The sequence below is a fragment of the Bombina bombina genome, chromosome 1, assembly GCF_027579735.1.
Source record: "Bombina bombina isolate aBomBom1 chromosome 1, aBomBom1.pri, whole genome shotgun sequence".
NCBI classification, from domain to species: Eukaryota; Metazoa; Chordata; class Amphibia; order Anura; family Bombinatoridae; genus Bombina; species Bombina bombina.
In genome coordinates this window covers 134,894,029-134,915,388 of record NC_069499.1, presented here as the reverse complement: position 1 = coordinate 134,915,388, position 21,360 = coordinate 134,894,029, and the positions used below count along the sequence as shown (strand labels likewise).

The 21,360-nt window shown below is 41.0% G+C and overlaps 1 protein-coding gene across 2 annotated transcripts in view; it reads right to left on the bottom strand.

Annotated features, from left to right (window-relative positions):
* The window catches only part of TXNDC16 (thioredoxin domain containing 16), a 381,032-nt gene that overhangs the window by 2,401 nt on the left and 357,271 nt on the right, over positions 1 to 21,360 (bottom strand). For both annotated transcript variants that reach the window (XM_053697616.1, XM_053697617.1), the window contains one exon: positions 9,304 to 9,494. In XM_053697616.1, coding sequence (XP_053553591.1) covers positions 9,304 to 9,494 — 191 coding nt within the window. The remainder of the gene's footprint in view (positions 1 to 9,303; positions 9,495 to 21,360) is intronic.

Sequence of the window (21,360 nt, the reverse complement as noted above, 5' to 3'; positions counted from 1 at the left end):
TACAAAAAATAAAAAAATATTTACAAACATAAGAAAAATATTACAACAATTTTAAACTAATTACACCTACTCTAAGCCCCCTAATAAAATAACAAAGCCCCCCAAAATAAAAAATTCCCTACCCTATTCTAAATTAAAAAAGTTACAAGCTCTTTTACCTTACCAGCCCTGAACAGGGCCCTTTGCGGGGCATGCCCCAAGAATTTCAGCTCTTTTGCCTGTAAAAGAATAAATACAATACCCCCCCCCCAACATTACAACCCACCACCCACATACCCCTAATCTAACCCAAACCCCCCTTAAATAAACCTAACACTAAGCCCCTGAAGATCTTCCTACCTTGTCTTCACCATACCAGGTTCACCGATCCGTCCTGGCTCCAACATCTTCATCCAACCCAAGCGGGGGTTGGCGATCCATCATCCGGTGCTGAAGAGGTCCAGAAGAGGCTCCAAAGTCTTCCTCCTATCCGGCAAGAAGAGGACATCCGGACCGGCAAACATCTTCTCCAAGCGGCATCTTCGATCTTCTTCCATCCGGTGCGGAGCGGGTCCATCTTGAAGCAGGCGACGCGGATCCATCCTCTTCTTCCGTTGTCTCCCGACGAATGACGGTTCCTTTAAGGGACGTCATCCAAGATGGCGTCCCTCGAATTCCGATTGGCTGATCGGAACAGCCAATAGAATGCGAGCTCAATCTGATTGGCTGATTGGATCAGCCAATCGGATTGAACTTGATTCTGATTGGCTGATTCCATCAGCCAATCAGAAAATTCCTACCTTAATTCCGATTGGCTGATAGAATCCTATCAGCCAATCGGAATTCGAGGGACGCCATCTTGGATGACGTCCCTTAAAGGAACCGTCATTAGTCGGGAGACAACGGAAGAAGAGGATGGATCCGCGTCGCCTGCTTCAAGATGGACCCGCTCTGCACCGGATGGAAGAAGATCGAAGATGCCGCTTGGAGAAGATGTTTGCCGGTCCGGATGTCCTCTTCTTGCCGGATAGGAGGAAGACTTTGGAGCCTCTTCTGGACCTCTTCAGCACCGGATGATGGATCGCCAACCCCCGCTTGGGTTGGATGAAGATGTTGGAGCCAGGACGGATCGGTGAACCTGGTATGGTGAAGACAAGGTAGGAAGATCTTCAGGGGCTTAGTGTTAGGTTTATTTAAGGGGGGTTTGGGTTAGATTAGGGGTATGTGGGTGGTGGGTTGTAATGTTGGGGGGGGGTATGGTATTTATTCTTTTACAGGCAAAAGAACTGAAATTCTTGGGGCATGCCCCGCAAAGGGCCCTGTTCAGGGCTGGTAAGGTAAAAGAGGTTGTAACTTTTTTAATTTAGAATAGGGTAGGGAATTTTTTATTTTGGGGGGCTTTGTTATTTTATTAGGGGGCTTAGAGTAGGTGTAATTAGTTTAAAATTGTTGTAATATTTTTCTTATGTTTGTAAATATTTTTTTATTTTTTGTAACTTAGTTCTTTTTTATTTTTTGTACTTTAGCTAGTTTATTTAATTGTATTTATTTGTAGCAATTGTGTTTAATTAATTTATTGATAGTGTAGTGTTAGGTTAATTGTAGGTAATTGTAGGTAGTTGATTTAATTATTTTATTGATAGGGTAGTGTTAGGTTTAATTATATCTTAGGTTAGGATTTATTTTACAGGTAAATTTGTTATTATTTTAACTAGGTAGCTATTAAATAGTTCTTAACTATTTAATAGCTATTGTACCTAGTTAAAATAATTACAAAGTTGCCTGTAAAATAAATATTAATCCTAAAATAGCTACAATGTAATTATAATTTATATTGTAGCTATATTAGGATTTATTTTACAGGTAAGTATTTAGCTTTAAATAGGAATCATTTATTTAATAAGAGTTAATTAATTTCGTTAGATGTAAATTATATTTAAGTTATGGGGGTGTTAGTGTTAGGGTTAGACTTAGCGTTAGGGGTTAATACATTTATTAGAATAGCGGTGAGCTCCGCTCGGAAGATTAGGGGTTAATAATTGAAGGTAGGTGTCGGCGATGTTAGGGAGGGCAGATTAGGGGTTAATACTATTTATGATAGGGTTAGTGAGGCAGATTAGGGGTTAATAACTTTATTATAGTAGCGCTCAGGTCCGCTCGGCAGATTAGGGGTTAATAAGTGTAGGCAGGTGTCGGCGACGTTGAGGGGGGCAGATTATGGGTTAATAAATATAATATAGGGGTCGGCGATGTTAGGGCAGCAGATTAGGGGTACATAGGGATAACGTAGGTTGCGGCGGTTTACGGAGCGGCAGATTAGGGGTTAAAAAAAATATGCAGGTGTCAGCGATAGCGGGGGCGGCAGATTAGGGGTTAATAAGTGTAAGGCTAGGGGTGTTTAGACTCGGGGTACATGTTAGAGTGTTAGGTGCAGACGTAGGAAGTGTTTCCCCATAGGAAACAATGGGGCTGCGTTAGGAGCTGAACGCTGCTTTTTTGCAGGTGTTAGGTTTTTTTTCAGCTCAAACAGTCCCATTGTTTCCTATGGGGGAATCGTGCACGAGCACGTTTTTGAGGCTGGCCGCGTCCGTAAGCACCGCTGGAATCGAGAGTTGCATTTGCGGTAAAAATGCTCTACGCTCCTTTTTTGGAGCCTAACGCAGCATTTGTTTGAACTCTCGATACCAGAGTTAATTTTATGGTGCGGCCAGAAAAAAGCCCGCGGAGCGTTAACAGCCCTTTTACCGCCAAACTCCAAATCTAGGCCTAAGTATGCACATTTCAATTTTGACTTTTCTATCCCTTTAATCTGAGAAATTGAAGTTAACCTTATCACTTATATAACTGTTCTTATCTGTTCAGAGTGCAGTTTTACACCCACTCTGAGAGCTCAGTCATCAAAGGTATGGCCAAGAGCTGAAGTATAATCTTCCCTCATTCTACCAAACAGGATATAACATGTGCAGTTGCATTGTAGTTGGATTCTTGCTGCTGTTGGATAGGTCTTCCCCCAGTAAGGCTAGTCTTGCAAATAGAGCTAACCTGCTCATCATTTAAGGGGTTCTTTTAACCCATAGTCTCCTATACAAAGGCATCTCATGTATATGGTTCCTCTATTCCTGGGATATATGAGAAACAACACTTAAATCCTACTTAAAGGGACATTATACACTCATTTTTTCTTTGCATAAATGTTTTGTAGATGATCTATTTATATAGCCCATGAAGATAACGCTGTGTTCAGGCACAGGGGGTTATTTAAGATTTAGCACAAAAGTAAATTTATGCTTACCTGATAAATTAATTTCTTCTATGGTACGACGAGTCCACGGAATTCATCCTTTACTTGTGGGATATTATCCTCCTGCCAACAGGAAGTGGCAAAGAGCACCACAGCAGAGCTGTCTATATAGCTCCTCTCCTAGCTCCACCCCCCAGTCATTCGACCGAAGGTACAGGAAGAAAAAGGAGAAACTAAAAGATGCAGAGGTGACTGAAGTTTAAAATAAAAAAATATAATCTGTCTTAAAATGACAGGGCGGGCCGTGGACTCGTCGTACCATAGAAGAAATTAATTTATCAGGTAAGCATAAATTTACTTTTCTTCTATAAGCTACGACGATTCCACGGAATTCATCCTTTACTTGTGGGATACAATACCAAAGCTACAGGACACGGATGAACGGGAGGGACAAGACAGATGGTTAAACAGAAGGCACCACGGCTTGAAGAACTTTTCTCCCGCAAATAGCCTCCGAAGAAGCAAAAGTATCAAATTTGTAAAATTTGGAAAAGGTATGAAGCGAAGACCAAGTCGCAGCCTTACAAATCTGTTCAACAGAAGCATAATTTTTAAAAGTCCATGTGGAAGCCACCGCTCTAGTAGAGTGAGCTGTAATCCTTTCAGGAGGCTGCTGTCCAGCAGTCTCGTATGCCAAACGGATGATGCTTTTCAGCAAAAAAAAGAAAGGTAGTCATAGCTTTTTGACCTCTACGTTTTCCAGAATAGACAACAAACAAAGAAGAGATTTGACGGAAATCTTTGGTTGCTTGCAAGTAAAACTTCAAAGCACGAACCACGTCCAAGTTGTGCAACAGACGCTCCTTCTTAGAGGAAGGATTAGGACACAGAGAAGGAACAACAATTTCCTGATTGATATTCCTATTAGTAACAACCTTAGGAAGGAATCCAGGTTTGGTACGCAAAACCACCTTATCAGCATGGAAAACAAGATAAGGCGAGTCGCATTGCAATGCAGATAGTTAAGAAACTCTTTGAGCCGAAGAGATAGCAACTAAAAACAGAACTTTCCAAGATAGAAGCTTAATATCTATGGAATGCATAGTTTCAAACGAAATCCCTTGAAGAACTTTAAGAACTAAATTCAAACTCCATGGCGGAGCAACAGGTTTAAACACAGGCTTGATTCTAACTAAAGCCTGACAGTACGACTGAACGTCTAGAACATCTGCCAGACGTTTGTGCAGTAGAATTGATAAAGCAGATATCTGTCCCTTTAAGGAACTCGCTGATAGCCCCTTCTCCAATCCTTCTTGGAGAAAGGACAAAATCCTAGGAATCCTGATCTTACTCCATGAGTAGCCTTTGGATTCGCACCAATAAAGATATTTACGCCATATCTTATAAATTTTCCTAGTGACAGGCTTTCGAGCCTGAATCAAGGTATCTATGACCGACTCAGAGAAACCCCGCTTGGATAAAATCAAGCGTTCAATCTCCAAGCAGTCAGTCACAGAGAAACTGGATTTGGATGCTGGAACGGAACTTGAACCAGAAGGTCCTGTCTCAGTGGCAGAGTCCATGGTGGAAGAGATGACATGTCCACCAGGTCTGCATACCAAGTCCTGCGTGGCCACTCAGGTGCTATCAAAATCACAGAGGCTCTCTTCTGTTTGATTCTGGCAATCAAACGAGGAAGGAGAGGAAATGGTGGAAACACATAAGCCAGGTTGAACGACCAGAGTACTGCTAGAGGATCCCTTGACCTGGACCCATAACAAGGAAGTTTGGCGTTCTGACGAGACGCCATCAGATCCAATTCTGGTGTGCCCCATTGCTGAAACAATTGTGCAAACACCTCCGGATGGAATTCCCACTCCCCCGGATGAAAAGTCTGACGACTTAGAAAATCCACTTCCCAGTTCTCCACTCCTGGGATATAGATTGCTGATAGATGGCAAGAGTGAGTCTCTGCCCATCAAATTATTTTGGTAACCTCCATCATCGCTAGAGAACTCTTTGTTCCCCCCTGATTGATATATGCTACAGTCGTTATTTTGTCCGACTGTAATCTTATGAATCTGGCCGAAGCCAACTGAGGCCACACCTGAAGCGCGTTGAATATCGCTCTTAGCTCTAGAATATTTATCGGGAGGAGAGCCTCCTCCTGAGTCCACAAACCCTGTGCTTTCAGGGAATTACAGACTGCACACCAGCCCAATAGGCTGGCGTCCGTCGTCACTATGACCCATGCTGGCCTGCGGAAACACATTCCCTGGGACAGATGATCCTGTGACAACCACCAAAGAAGAGAGTCTCTGGTCTCTTGATCCAGATTTATCTGAGGAGATAAATCTGCATAATCCCCATTCCACTGATTAAGCATGCACAGTTGCAGTGGTCTGAGATGCAAGCGAGCAAACGGAACTATGTCCATTGCCGCTACCATTAGTCCGATTACCTCCATACACTGAGCCACTGACGGGTGAGGAATGGAATGAAGAGCTCGGCAGGTGGTTAAAATCTTTGATTTCCTGACCTCTGTCAGAAAAATTTTCATGTCCACCGAATCTATCAGAGTTCCCAGGAATGGAACTCTTGTGAGAGGGATAAGTGAACTCTTTTTTACGTTTACCTTTCACCCGTGAGATCTTAGAAAAGCCAACACGATATCCATGTGAGATTTGGCTAGTTGGTAAGTCAACGCCTGAATTAAGATATCGTCCAGATAAGGCGCCACTGCTATGCCCCGTGGCCTTAGAACCGCCAGAAGGGACCCTAGCACCTTTGTGAAAATTCTGAGAGCTGTGGCCAACCCGAAGGGAAGAGCCACAAACTGGTAATGCTTGTCCAGAAAGGCGAACCTGAGGAACTGGTGATGATCTTTGTGGATAGGGATGTGTAGATACGCATCCTTTAAGTCCACAGTGGTCATATATTGACCCTCCTGGATCATTGGTAAAATAGTCCGAATGGTCTCCATCTTGAAGGATGGGACTCTGAGGAATTTGTTTAGGATCTTGAGATCTAAAATTGGTCTGAAGGTTCCCTCTTTTTGGGAACCACAAACAGATTGGAGTAGAACCCCTGCCCCTGTTCTGTTTTCGGAACTGGGAAGATCACTCCCATGGTATATAGGTCGTCTACACAGCGTAAGAACGCCTCTCTTTTTGTCTGGTTTACAGACAATTGAGAAAGATGTAATCTACCCCTTGGAGGAGAATCTTTGAAATCTAGAAGGTACCCCTAGGTTACGATTTCTAAAGCCCAGGAGTCCTGAACGTCTCTTGCCCAATCCTGAGCAAAGAGAGAAAGTTTGCCCCCTACTAGATCCGGTCCCGGATCGGGGGCTACCCCTTCATGCTGTCTTGGTGGCAGCAGCGGGCTTCTTGGCCTGTTTACCTTTGTTCCAAGTCTGGTTAGGCCTCCAGACTGACTTGAATTGAGCAAAATTCCCCTCTTGCTTTGCAGCAGGGGAAGAGGTAGAGGGACCACCTTTGAAGTTTCGAAAGGAACGAAAATTATTTTGTTTGGTCCTCATCTTATTTGTCTTATCCTGAGGAAGGGAATGGCCTTTCCCTCCAGTGATGTCTGAAATGATCTCTTTCAGTTCAGGCCCAAATAGGGTCTTACCCTTGAAAGGGATGGCTAAAAGCTTAGATTTTGATGACACATCAGCAGACCAGGACTTAAGCCATAACGCTCTATGCGCTAAAATGACAAAACCTGAATTCTTTGCCTCTAATTTAGCCAGTTGAAAAGCGGCATCTGTAATGAAAGAATAGGCTAGCTTGAGAGCCCTAATTCTATCCAGAATATCATCTAATGGGGTCTCAACCTGAAGACTTTAGGAGACCCTCTAATTTTTTATCCATAGGATCTTTGAAAGCACAACTGTCCTCAATAGGTATAGTTGAACTCTTAGCAAGGGTAGAAATAGCTCCCTCCACCTTAGGGACCATCTGCCACGAGTCCCGCATGGTGTCTGATATGGGAAACATTTTCTTAAAAGTAGGAGGGGGAGCGAACTGAATACCTGGTCTATCCCACTCCTTAGTAACAATGTCCGAAATCCTCTTAGGGACCGGAAAAACATCAGTGTAGGCAGGAACCTCTAGAAATCTGTCCATTTTACACAATTTCTCTGGAACTACAATAGGGTCACAATCATCCAGAGTCGCTAAAACCTCCCTGAGCAACAAGCGGAGGTTTAAATTTAAAAGCCATCATATCTGAGTCTGTCTGAGGGAACATCTTTCCTGAATCAGAAATCTCTCCCTCAGACAGCAAATCCCTCACCCCCAACTCAGAACATTGTGAGGGGACATCGGATATGGCTAATAAAGCGTCAGAGGGCTCAGCATTTGTTCTCACACCAGACCTACTGCGCTTCCCCTGCAACCCAGGCAGCTTAGATACAATCTCTGTGAGGATAGTATTCATAACTGCGGCCATATTTTGCAGGGTGAAAGAATTAGACGCACTAGAAGTACTTGCCGTCGCTTGTGCGGGCGTTAATGGTTGTGACACTTGGGGAGAATTAGATGGCATAACCTGATTCCCTTCTGACTGAGAATCATCCTGCGACATACTTTTAGTAGCTAAAATATGTTCTTTGCAATTTATTGACTTTTCAGCGCATGAGGGACACATTCTAAGTGGGGGTTCCACAATGGCTTCTAAACATATTGAACAATGACTTTCCTCAATGTCAGACATGTTGAACAGGCTAGTAATGACTACAAACAAGCATGAAAACACTATTTAGTGAAAAAAATAAGAATCTTCAAAAACGGTACGGCGCCTTTAAGAGAAATAAAGCATACACGTTCTGCAAAACTGCTTTAAAATGCACCAAATTTTTCAATATTTTTATAGCAGACTCAATATGTGTAATTAAGTTTGCTCCCCAAGAAAATTTAACATTTAACCTTTTATTGTGCAAACCGGATTGAAATAAGGCCTAAATCCGGAAAAAACACCCCCAGCACCTTGCCACAGCCCTGCTGTGGCCCCTCAGGGATTGTAAATATGGGGTTAAAGCTTCGATTTGGCCCAAAACATTCACAAGGGCCCTCAAACTGTGCATTTGAGGTGCAAAAATAGGCCCCGCCCATCTCACTCAATGTCTCTACAGCCTCAAAGAACCGCACCAGAGCGGTTTTAAACTAGCCATGTAGGTTCTGAGACCCAAAAGATAAGCCAAGTGTACCCTCAATAAAGTTGCCCAAAAAATGTTATTGCCCACAAAACATTAACAGCACTCCCAGTTCAAAAAACTTTTGCCCACAAACATTCAAAACTCAGTGTCAACCATTTTTTAATTAGCACCTTATGCAAGCTTAGTAATGCCTATCTATAGCTCTTAGGATTACTGCTTACCCTTACCCTCGTCAGCCTTTCTGAAATACACAGTCTCTCCAGAAAAAATGACATACCTCACTGCTATATAGCATGAAAACGTTCCTCATACTAAAGTTTCTTGTACCCCTCAGCCTCTTACGGAACAGCACTAGATCTTAGTTACAAATGCTAAGATCATCATCCTCGAGGCAGAAGTCTTCATCTAGCTGCTGCCTGAGAGTAAATAGTACACACCGGTACCATTTAAAACAAAAAACTCTTGCTTGAAGAAATTAAAAACTAATATTGTATCACCTCTTTCACTTTACCCTTACTAGTACTTAGAGTAGGCAAAGAGAATGACTGGGGGGTGGAGCTAGGGGAGGAGCTATATAGACAGCTCTGCTGTGGTGCTCTTTGCCACTTCCTGTTGGCAGGAGGATAATATCCCACAAGTAAAGGATGAATTCCGTGGACTCGTCGTACCTTATAGAAGAAAACAATGCTAAATTTAAGACAATAGATAATAAACAGTCACAGTCATGTGATCAGGGGGCTGGAAGAAGGTTAATAGATACAAGGTAATCACAGAGGTAAAAAGTATATTAATATAACTGTGTTGGTTATGCAAAACTGGGGAATGGGTAATAAAGGGATTATCTATCATTTAAAACAATAACAATTCTATGGTAGACTGTCCCTTTAAGTTATAGAGTTAGAACAGGAACTTATATACTTACAGACAGGCTGTTCTTCCCCTGCTTTGATCATCTCCAACCAATATAAGATGTTAACCTCAGTGAGATACTGATCTGAAGGGAATGCAAACACTTTTCCCATTGTATCAAAATGAATAAGAACAAGCACAGGTAAGTGCGGCACAAAACCGAAGTAGTGCTGCAATATTCCATTGCCTACTGGAGTGTTTTTCCTGACATAAAACGAGAAAAAAATCATTTAAAAAAAATAATTATTCTTAATACTGTACATATCAATCATATAAACAGCTATTTAGCGAGCTATAAACTTTTAATGTATTTTTTATTATTTTAGTTTTATTAAAATTTTCAGATCAAAGTTACAAAACGATCACAACCATAGTTTGTCATTAACAGGTATATAATGAAACAAAACACAAAATTTATGCTTACCTGATAAATTTCTTTATCAGGTAAGCACTGATTGGGGATCAGTTGGGGATATCACTCCTGGCCAGCAGGAGGAGGAAAAGAGCACCACAGCAAAGCTGCTAAATGTCACTGACTTCAAAAGTCATGACTGACCCTGCAGAAAGAGGAAAAAGAAACTTCTTTAGTCTTACTCTCTTGACATGTGGTAGTAAAACCCTTTGTGTACCCTTAAAGTCAGAGGATAATTCTGCTAGACCAAGCCCAAACAAGGTCTCATACTTAAAAGGAGATGCCTGAAGTGTGGATTTGGAGGAAACAAAGTATTGAACCTGCAAATGCAGAACTATAAAGCCTAGGTTGTACCACTAAACTACAGGTAGGCTTCTCAGCTAACCGAGAATTCAGCCACAATGCCGGGCGGCTAGTACAGCAAGTCTAATAAGATAAGACGTTGCTCTAAATAAACAATCAAAAATCCAGTTTCTTATTTATGGATCCGTAAAGGATCAGCTACCCTCCATAGGGATAGAAATTCTCTGAGCCATAGTAGAAAATCTCCCTTCTACTTAGGGCCCCGTGCATTTTAATGGGGTCAACAACAGGAAAATCCATTAAAGGACGGGAGACAGGGAGAAAAGTATCCCTAGCTTCTCCTACACCTGTAAAAATTGCCATAGAACGTCTCGAAACATTTCCACAAAGGAAGGAACATCATAGCAATGATTATGTTTACAAAACTTCCAAGGGTTGACAACGACAGGGATATCAATGTCGTCCAAATAGCTAAAACCTCCTTTAACAGTACACGAGGTGTGCAAGCATACATCTGAAGGAGATGACTTCAGCATCAGATGGAGGAATTATACTGTCCAAATCTGAGATTTCACTCTCAGAAACTACCTGCAAATCTGCCTCACAAGACTTGAGAAAGAGAAACACCTGCGTAGCAGAAAATGGAGCAGAAACCATACTATCTGAATTTTAAATGTCCTCTTGCATTTTCCCTGTAGATAAGGAAAAACAGATAAAGCCGCAGATACCGCCGAGGATACCTGAGCTGCAAAATCTTTCAGGAGATAACAAGGAAACCACAGGGTACTGCATGTGACACCATAGAGGCTTGGGACGTATAAGGAGAAAGCTGTGGCATTGCCTAAACAGCATCATCCTAGGAGACAACGGCTCAGAGGCAATGCTCTTTCTCTAACTTAAGAGATCCAGCGAGGAACCACACATATAAAAACAACATTTAGTGTCTGAGAACCAAACAGAATTAATTGGACATGATGAATTCACCATTTAATATTAAAAAACCAAGCTGTCACTAAAATGAAAGACTGAGAGGTCATGTAGAATTCACCATGTAATATTTTAAAAATTCAAAATATTATTATTAAAGACAAAATTTCAAATCAACAGATAAATAAAGAAAGAAACAAGTACTTCCTAGACTGACTCTCCAGGATGGTATCTGCTATAGCATACACAATATAAAGGATACAGTATATGGTGGGGATCATAAAAAACAAACAAACAAAAAAACGTTCCCACAGATATGGAACGTTCCAAATTCACTATGAACTAAGCGTTCCTAGAAATCTCCCAGACACAGTTGAATTGAAATCCGTAGATTAAATTTTTTAGTTCAGTATCCCTTAAAAATTTAGTTCCTTAGTTCACACTGGAGATCTCAGTGTAATAACCTGTGGTTAAAGTATAAACAATTGACAGATTAGGCTTGTGTGGATCTCAATTTGCTGTAGCCTGACATATGCAAAAACATGTATTAAAAAGTATTGTGACTGTGATGAGAAAGATAAGCAACTCCATGAATACTTAAAGGGACAAAACACATGTGCAAAGTCCGTGTGTGTAGTTAGGCAAATGGATATAGATATGTCCAACGTATTCTGTTTAGTCAGATTAAAGAGGTATAACACAATGCTCAGTGTACACAGCAGGTAAGGGGAGAAATAAATGGACAGCGTCAAAACCAATCCTGACTCACCACTCCAAGGAAGGCTATTACGGCATCTCTCGGCACGGTAAATGGGTATGCAGCCACCATCCACTTCACACAGGACGTATCGCTCACCTCTATGGTGTAAACATCAGCTCCGTGGCAATACACCTTTCCACGAGGTTTGAGCGTTCTTTCCTCCTCAGCGTTTCCGGCCAGCATGTACCTTCTCAGCACTTCCGGGTGACGTCAGACGCTGTCCCTTCCAATTCGTTTGCGTGGTACTCCCAAATGCTGTGTATACAACCTCTATTGACCGGACAAAAATCCAAAGCTGGGAATAATCTTGTTCCTTCACAGGATAGGAGGGCTCCTCTCCCTCCCAAAGTAGTAGAAAAAACGATCCAAAGAACAAAGGAGTATAAATAAAAAGTCAATTCTTTATTGTAAGATTAAAAAGTATGGGCATCAAAATAGGGGTAAAGGAAGAAACGAGCAGGTCTTACGCGTTTCGGCAAGGTTCAGCCGTACTCATAGACCATGGTCTATGAGTACGGCTGAACCTTGCCGAAACGCGTAAGACCTGCTCGTTTCTTCCTTTACCCCTATTTTGATGCCCATACTTTTTAATCTTACAATAAAGAATTGACTTTTTATTTATACTCCTTTGTTCTTTGGATCGTTTTTTCTACTACTTAAAGGGACAGTCTAGTCAAAATTAAACTTTCATGATTCAGATAGGGCATGCAATTTTAAACAACTTTCCAATGTACTTCTATTATCTAATTTGCTTAATTCTTTAGATATCCTTTGTTGAAGAAATAGCAATACACATGTGTGAGCCAATCACACAAGGCCTCTAGGTGCAGCAACCAATCAGCAGCTACTGAACATATCTAGATATGCTTTTCAGAAAGTGATATCAAGAGACTGAAGCAAATTAGATAATAGAAGTAAATTAGAAAGTTGTTTAAAATGACATGCTCTAAATCACGAAAGAAAAAAATAATTGGCTTTCATGTCCCTTTAATCAATATCACAGTATTAATATATCACTTATATAAGGTAGAAACCAACACTACAGGTTTTACATTTATAGTTTGTGACTTAGTACACATATATGTGCAAAAAGAAAAATAAAGAAATACCGGTATGCTGCTACAATAGCAGGATTTGAACAGGCAGTCCTGAGTGATTCAGATTCCACTAACACAGAGCTCCTTGCAAGGAAAATCTCCAGCAGCAGCTGAGAGAGAAAGGTGCTGCGAGGTAGAACCCAGGTTCTGGTACAGGGGGAAATAATGCAGGTGCATTAGCAGCTTTTCTGTGGTGCTCTTTGCCTCCTCCTGATGGCCAGGAGTGATATTCCCAACAGTAATTGATGATTCCGTGGACTCACTGTATCTGAGGAAAGAACAACAAATTTGCTTAAATCTATATGAATAAATACTATATTACTGCAGATTTTGTTTTTCATTTTTAAACAGGTAACATCTAGGACAGGACATTGGTATCTAAGCAATGACAAATATTATGGATATCTAGATATATGTAGATAGTGTCTGTATCTTAGACTTAGTTTATTACACTCTGTTGATGTACAAAATTGTTATGAATGACAACACAAAAACCTTTTCATGAAGATTTTAAATATTACACAGATAATATAATGCAAAAATGCTAAGAGCCATCATTTCTCAACTGCAGAATTTCCCAGTGCCCCTGCTTGATTATATTTATCCTTCTCTCATTCAAATATTTGCTTTGCCTTGTCAATTTGATGCTGGTGTCAGTAGATCAAATATAATAAGCACAAGATAAAACTGGTCCTTTTGGGAGAACATTTTTAATGAAGTGTAGACAACATAACAATAACATATATATTTTAATATTAAAGTTCTACAAAAAAAAAGGCAAGAAAAACAAGGGAATATTAATGTTTCCATAATATTTATTATTTCTATTCACCTCCACCCCCTCAAAACTGCTAAACTTATCTGAGCTTCAATTGCAAATAAACATTTAAAGAGATATGAAAGTGATAAATAAATGTCCTGCAATTTACACACAAACACAAACTTATCACAGCTTCTTTATGAGAAACGGAGAAAAAACTAAATTTATGCTTACGTGATAAATTTATTTATTTCTTGAGTCCACGGATAAACATCAATTACTGTTGGGGAATATCACTCCTGGCCAGCAGGAGGAGGTAAAAGCACCACAGCAAAGTTGTTCAAGTATAACTCCCCTTCCCACAACCCCCAGTCATTCGACCAAAGGAAAAGGAGAGAAAGGAAATAGCACAAGGTGCAGAGGTGTCTGAGGTTTCTATACCAAAAAAACTGCCTGAAAAACAGGGCAGGCCATGGACTCATCGTGTCAAGAAATAAATAAATTTATCAGGTAAGCATAAATTTTGTTTTCTTTCTAATGACACGGTGAGTCCACGGAACATCATCATTTACTATTGGGAATCAATACCCAAGCTAGAGGACATAAATGATAAGGGAGGGACAAGACAGTTAACCTAAACAGGAGGCGTCACCGTTTGAAGAACCTTACTCCCAGAAGAAAACTCAGTCGAGATAAAAGAATCAAATTTTGAAAAAGTAAGCAAAGAAAACTAAATTGCCGCCTAGCAATCTGTTCCTTAGAGCTTCATTGTTGAAGGCCTACAAAGAGAAAACAGTAATTCTCTCAGGAGGCTGCTAACCAGCAGTCTCAAAAACAAAAAACAATTTATACTTCTTTTTTTTTTTTTTTAAACTTTTATTTATGACCAATAAAGGGTGCAAAGTTACAAGTTGCATCTTCAGCCCGCCTCGCAGGGTGAGCGAGAAGAGCAGTTAAAACAATACAAGTAACTGCGATTTCATACAATAACATACATGTAACTTTGAGAATTTTCCATAGGTCAACCAGTGCACTATAGATATGGGTTTGCACCACAATACTGGGGTTTTTAATATTAACAAACAAACAAACATAAAACAGGGGAGACAGAAGGGAGGAGAGGGGAAGGAAGTCAGGTGAGAGGGAGGGGTAGAGTGGTAAGGGATGGGGGGAACACAGCAAGTGCATACAGTCCCACAAATAACATTTCTGCATGTTTCGCAGGGTAATCCATGAGAAAGTGTGTTAACATTAGTACAATATTAGGTAAGTAATAGTGATGGACCACTTATATTGGTGGAGACTTTTCAAATTTCTATCAGAAATTCATTGATCGATCTTTATGAAGTACATGTATACATCGCTGAAGTTATAATCTAACAAAACTAAGCAATAGGAAACTATAAACAAACTACAACCAATACTTTCTCCTATTTTAAATGTATATCACCCTGCGCATTGCATATTGAGAACATTTGTTTGTGCAGAGTGGTCTAGATTAATATTAGCTTACGCAACCGTGAGAGTATTAATTAGAGCTAGACACACTATGATATGCAAATTGGGAGTTTTCTTTTAGGAGACATCTGTGCCTCAGCAACCTAATAGTAAGTAGAGTGGTAATATCTTAAAAGGACAATCAAGTATAAATTAAACTTTCATTATTCAGAAAGGACTTTTAATTTTAATCGACTTTCCAATTTACTTTTATCATCAAATTTGCTTTTTTCTCTTGGTATTCTTAGTTTAAACTAAACATAGGTAGGCTCATATGCTAATTTCTAAGCCTTTGAGGGCTGCCTCTTATCACATGCTTTTTAAATCTCTTTTCAACACAAAGAGACAGAAAGTACACATGGGCCATATAGATAACACTGTGTTCAGGCACAGGGAGTTATTTAAGATCTAGCACAATACAATGCTAAATTTAAGACAATAGATAATAAACAGTCACAGTCATGTGATCAGGGGGCTGGAAAAAGATTCCTAGATACAAGGTCATCACAAAGGTAAAAAGTACATTAATATAACTGTGTTGGTTATGCAAAACTGGGGAATGAGTAATAAAGGGATTATCTATCTTTTAAAACAATAACAATTCTATGGTAGACTGTCCCTTTAAGGGTTAGTAGTGTGTGTTTAGTTACGAAGCCTCAGTGCAACCTGGGGTATCCACAAGTTTAAATGGGGGTGCAGGTTAAATTTGATGTCAAAGTGGTTGCAGCATTGGCGAGAGAGGCATAAGTATGGCATCCAACATCCTCTACTGAAGCAGGCGGCACCACACATGATATATCAACATATTGCACATGGGAGACGTTAAGAGAGAGGTGTGTGTACTTCAGGAGAGTTGGTATTAACAAAATCAAATAACATTCCAAAATTTACAAATATTAAAACAGTAAGCACACCACTAAGAAAATATAGCTCTTGTAACACAACATGCACTCGTGCGTTCCCCAGGCAAAAACACAGGCATCGCTGATAAGCTATGTGGGGTCTATGGGAACAGGGGGGTCTGTAACAAAAACTACTGAGAAAACTGCAGGTATACAATGAGACTTAATAAGTATGCTGACATTTTTTGGACAGTGAACAGTAAGCACCCGACTATGAAGACATAGCTCTTGTAATATAACATGCATTTATGCTGTCCTCGGACAACCAGACAGGTTTCGCTGATAAACTATGTAGGGTCTATGAGGGCAGGGGGGGTCTGTGATAAAAGCTACTAAGAAAACTTCAAGTATGCAGTACGGAAACTTGATAAGCATGCTGGTATCTTTGGACAGGATATAGGGTTGCCACTTATAGTTAATAACCAGGGCTAGGGTTAAGCCCACAGAAACATTAGAACAGTAGCGTGCAGCAGTCGTGCAGGGGTTAGATTTGTTCAGCTGCTATAAATAATGTAGCGACCTGTGTCGCCCAGCACTGATACGATATTAATGAGTGTTTTAGTTAGAACATTGTAAGCGTTAGTAGGGTGAAATGTTTAAAAGTGTCACCAATGTAGACTTGGAACCGCTGATATTATTAATGCGATATTGGTATAGCTATTCTTGTCGTGGTAAGAGATCTATGTTCCTGGGCAAAGAGAGAGGAAAGTAGATCTAAATTTAGAACATATACACAACTAGTAAATCTACAACATACCGTTACCACAGAAATGTTTTCTTTAGATATTAACCAGGTAATCTTATGTGAACTTAAAACAAAAATGAGTCCTTGCGATGTTCTAGTGTTCGCAAGCATACACTACAAAATGATTTCAATACTCGTCCCAAAGTCCTCAACATTACAGAGGGAACCCACACATTCAGAAATACATATAAACACACAGAATACAACAGTCAGTAATTCGTGCGACCATCCAGGAAACACCAGCCATTACAGGGCGGGAGGATTTAATTGACGTTATGCAACCCAAATTGGAACCAAGAGTCGTCAAGTCTCTTAGCAGAAATATATCTGATTGCCGGTGAGCTCCTAAACCTTTCCAAGCAGGAAATAAAGTGACATTCAATAGACAAGAAAAGCCCAACAGGGCTCTTCCAAAGCAGGGAACAAAGTGATATTTAATAAACAAGAAGAACCAACAGGGCTAAAACTTAACAGTGAACAGTCTCCCCCAGCTCATCGCTGCACAGAGTAATGTCCTTGAGGTACACATCACTGGCCACAAATAAATTATCCTACCCCAACACGAGTTGGAGTCTGAAATCCATGTCTCATAATTTGATTCCTTGAAGTAGCGATATGCACCATTGCAGTGTGGCTTGCGTGCGATGCTGGCAGATATGAGTCGATCTGTTGTCCCACGTGTGCACAATGTATAGCCTTCCAAAGCCTTGGCCGTGTGGTGATACAAGCTGTAGCCTGCACTGGGGAGTAGTGTAGATCGAGCTTCTGTGAGATCCCTAAGATGTTGTTCCCCGACATGGGCTGTGGTCCGTTGCAGGCAGCTACAGTGTGTGGGGGAAGTTCGCTTTGGCCTGAGTCGGGTGGTAAGTTGTGTGTCCACGTGGCATCGCAATGATGGTTATGTGCCAGTGATTGCTGAAATTGGGAAGGCGCGGCAATAAATGACAAGGGGGCTACCCGTGATGATGTTTTTTCTCCATTTACAGCCACAGATCCAGCAGGGCAGAGTTTCCTAGCTGCCCGCACTGCCTCTTGCAGTCGTTCATAGCTTATGAACAGTCACTCAAATGTAAAAAAAATGGTACACAGCTGCTCAGCAATGTCTCCCATGAGTTCCATTGCTCCGCAATCCCTTGTGGGTTTTCTTCGTTAAACTGACTTCCAGGGAAGAAGTAGATGACAGGCTTCTATCTGCTAAAAGTTCCCGGACAGCTTGTCTGTCAAGGGAGATGCAGATGGCATAGAAGGGTGGCAGAATTGCAGTCATAAGAAGAGAATTTCTTCAGAGCTAAGAGAGCTTGCTGCCATCGTCTAGAGCGGCCCGGAAGTCAATTTATACTTCTTAATCATAAAAAAACAAAGCAGAAACGGTGGCCTTCTGACCCTACGTCTTCTGGAGAAACCCACAACAAAACTGTAGGTAAAAATGTTATAACACAAACAGCATCCAGATCGTGCAACAGACATTCCTTATGATAAGAAGGATTAGGACATAGAGAAGGAGCAACAAGTTCCAGATTAATATTACTATTTAGAAAGAACCGCCTTATCAATGTGAAATATAAGGAAAGGCGAATCACACTGCAAACCCGAGAGTACTAAAACTTCCAAGATAATAACTTAATATCTATGGAATGCAATGGCCCAAACGGAGTCTGCTGCAAAAATCTTAGAACAAGGATAAAGCTCCAAGAGGAGCAACAGACTTAAACAGAGGCCTGATTCCAACAAAGGCGTAACAAAAAGAAAGCACATCTGGCACATTCGCCAGACGCTTGAGATAATGCAGAAATCCCTTCAGAACTGAATAACTAACCCTTCTCCAGATTTTCTTGGGAAAAGGACAAAATTCCAGGAATCCTAACTCTACTCAAAGAGTGGCCCTTGGATTTGCACCAATAAAGGTAATAACACCATACCTTGAGGAAAACTTTCTGGCAACAGACTTGTGAGCCTGAATCATGATCTCAATGGCCAACTCAGAAAAAACAGCCAGAACTAAGCAATCAATCTCCAAGCACTCAGCTTCAGAGAAACAAAATCTGGAAGAAGGAATGGACCCCAAGTAAAAAGGACCTTCCTCAGAGGCAACCTCCAAGGTGTAAAAGATGACATCTTCACTCGGACTGCATAGCAAGGTCTGCGAAGACACGCAGGAGCTAATAAAAGCACTGATGCTTCCTCCTGTTTGATACAAGCAATGACTTGTGAAAGGAGAACAAACAGAGCAAACAGAAAAGACAAAATCCCAAGGAACTGCCTGACCACCATCAGGGCGGTCTGCAGATCTCTTGACCTTGAACCGTACCTTGGCGGCTTGGCATTCTTCCAAGACATTATCAATCCAACTCCAGTCCCCCGCCCCTTTTGAGGATTAATCTGGAGAACACCTCCGAATGGAGAACCCACTCCCTGTGATGATAATTCAATCTGCTCAGGAAGGCCTCTTCCCAGATGTTCACTCCTAGAAAGTGGATGGCAGATAGACAGACAATGTGAGCTTGCCCTCACCGAACAAAGCTGAGCCACCTCCTTCATGGTTAAGGAACGCTAAGATGTAGTTGGAGAACCGACTCCTCATGAGTCCCAGTCCTTGAGCCACAAAAGAATTCCAGACTGCTCCCCAGCCCAGCAGGCTGGCGTCCATGGACACAATCATCCAGGAATGTCTCCATAGATTTGCGTTCTGAGACCATACCCACGGTAGAGTCGCTTAAAGCTGAACCAGATCTATTCTCTGAGAGAGTTCCAAACATTGAGCCACTGAACAGAGTAGGAAAAATCAGCCACAGCTGGATTCAATTCCCATCCTTTGGTTACAAGATGGCTAAACAATCTACCGGACCACTATAGCTCGCTGTTGACCGAACCGTAGACTGTATAAAGAGGAAAGAAGAAAACTTGATTAACTAACCTCATGGATAGAGAATCTATCAAGGTCCCAAAAAAATCACCCTTGTAGAGGAAACAAGGAAACACTTCCCCAGAGTCCCTTCCCATCCATGGGAACCTAAAACGGGACAAGATCTCTTGAAAAAAGAAAGAAACAGAGTAAACCTACTCTGGCTTTCTATACCATGGACAGCAAATATGTTAGGAAAACGCAGCAAGGCTCACCTTACAAGTTCCTAACTGCTTTAAAGCCACCACTGCCCTACTGAAGAGACTAACGTGGAGTACGGCTAGACCCAATCTTAAAGGAAGGATCAGAGTATACCTACTCTGACATTAAAATAACAAATTCTTGATTAAAGCCAAATAAATCCAATCTTCTTTAGACACCAAAACTTTACTTCCTCTATGCACCAAGGCAAAGAGAATGACTGGGGGTTGTGGGAAGGGAAGTAATACTTAACAGCTTTGCTGTGGTGCTCTTTGCCTCCTCCTGCTGGCCAGGAGTGAAATTCCTCAACAGTAATTGATGATGATCCGTTGACTCACAGTGTCATTAGAAAGAAAGAGAAAAAATAGGTCCAAATGTATTACTAGCTTGCCTGGACAATTATGAGCTCTAAGGCTGCAACAAATATTTAGCTTTCAATAGGCCATACTTAAAAGGATATAAAACCCAATTTTTTCTTTCATGACTGAGACAGAGGCCCCTATTTATCAAAGGTCTTGCGGACCTGATCCGACAGTACGGATCAGGTCCGCAAGACCTCGCTAAATGCGGAGAGCAATACGCTCTCCGCATTTAACATTGCACCAGCAGCTCATAAGAGCTGCTGTTGCAACGCCGCCCCCTGCTGACTCGTGGCCAATCGGCCGCCAGCAATGAGATGTCAATCAACCCGATCGTATTTGATCCGGTTAATTTCCAGCGATTCCTGTCCTCATGCTCAGAGCAGGCAGACAGGGTTATGGAGCAGCGGGTTAACTATTTTAAATTTGTTTAAAAAAAAAATCTACTACTTATTTTAAATTCAAAAGTGGTTTGGCATTTTTTTTTTATTATACATCTGTTGATTATGCAATTCTTCTATGTTTAATTTTACTTTAAGGTGGATTCAACTATAGAAAGCCCATAATTTTATAATGTAAGTAATTAGTTTAGTGCAGATGCTTTGTGCCAACAACCCAATTATAAATCAGTTCAACTTGTTACTATCATCGAGTTTCCAGTGCTTGATTTGTATGGTTCAGGTCTGATTACAACAGAACAAAAGAGAATAATGCTCATAAACCCAGGCATGATAGATTATTCTGTTACCACATAGGAGCAGCCTCTTTTAGCTGAAGTATTTGGTGTTGAAAGTCTTAACACACCATTAAAGGGCCATGCTACCCAAATGTTGAAACACTTGAAAGTGATGCAGCATAGCTGTACAATGCTGACTAGAAAATATCACCTGAACATCTCTATGTAAAAAAGAAAGGACTTTAAGCAGCAAATCAGTATGTCTGTCCCGGGACAGGCAAGGGAGTAAGCCTCATGTAATTTCTCTATTCATTTTAAAGAAGTTTACTATGAAATCTCATGAGAGTTAAGTGAAATATCATGAGATCACAGTAAAACAGTTCATGACCTCAGCACTGTTGATGCTGATTGCCTACAGTTCATTTCTTCATTATTATTTTTTTTACCTGTAGCTGGACAGCAGCTGAAGTAAAACTTTTTACACAGGACTCACTCTCGTGAGCTGAGGAAATTATGAGGTAAAATATAT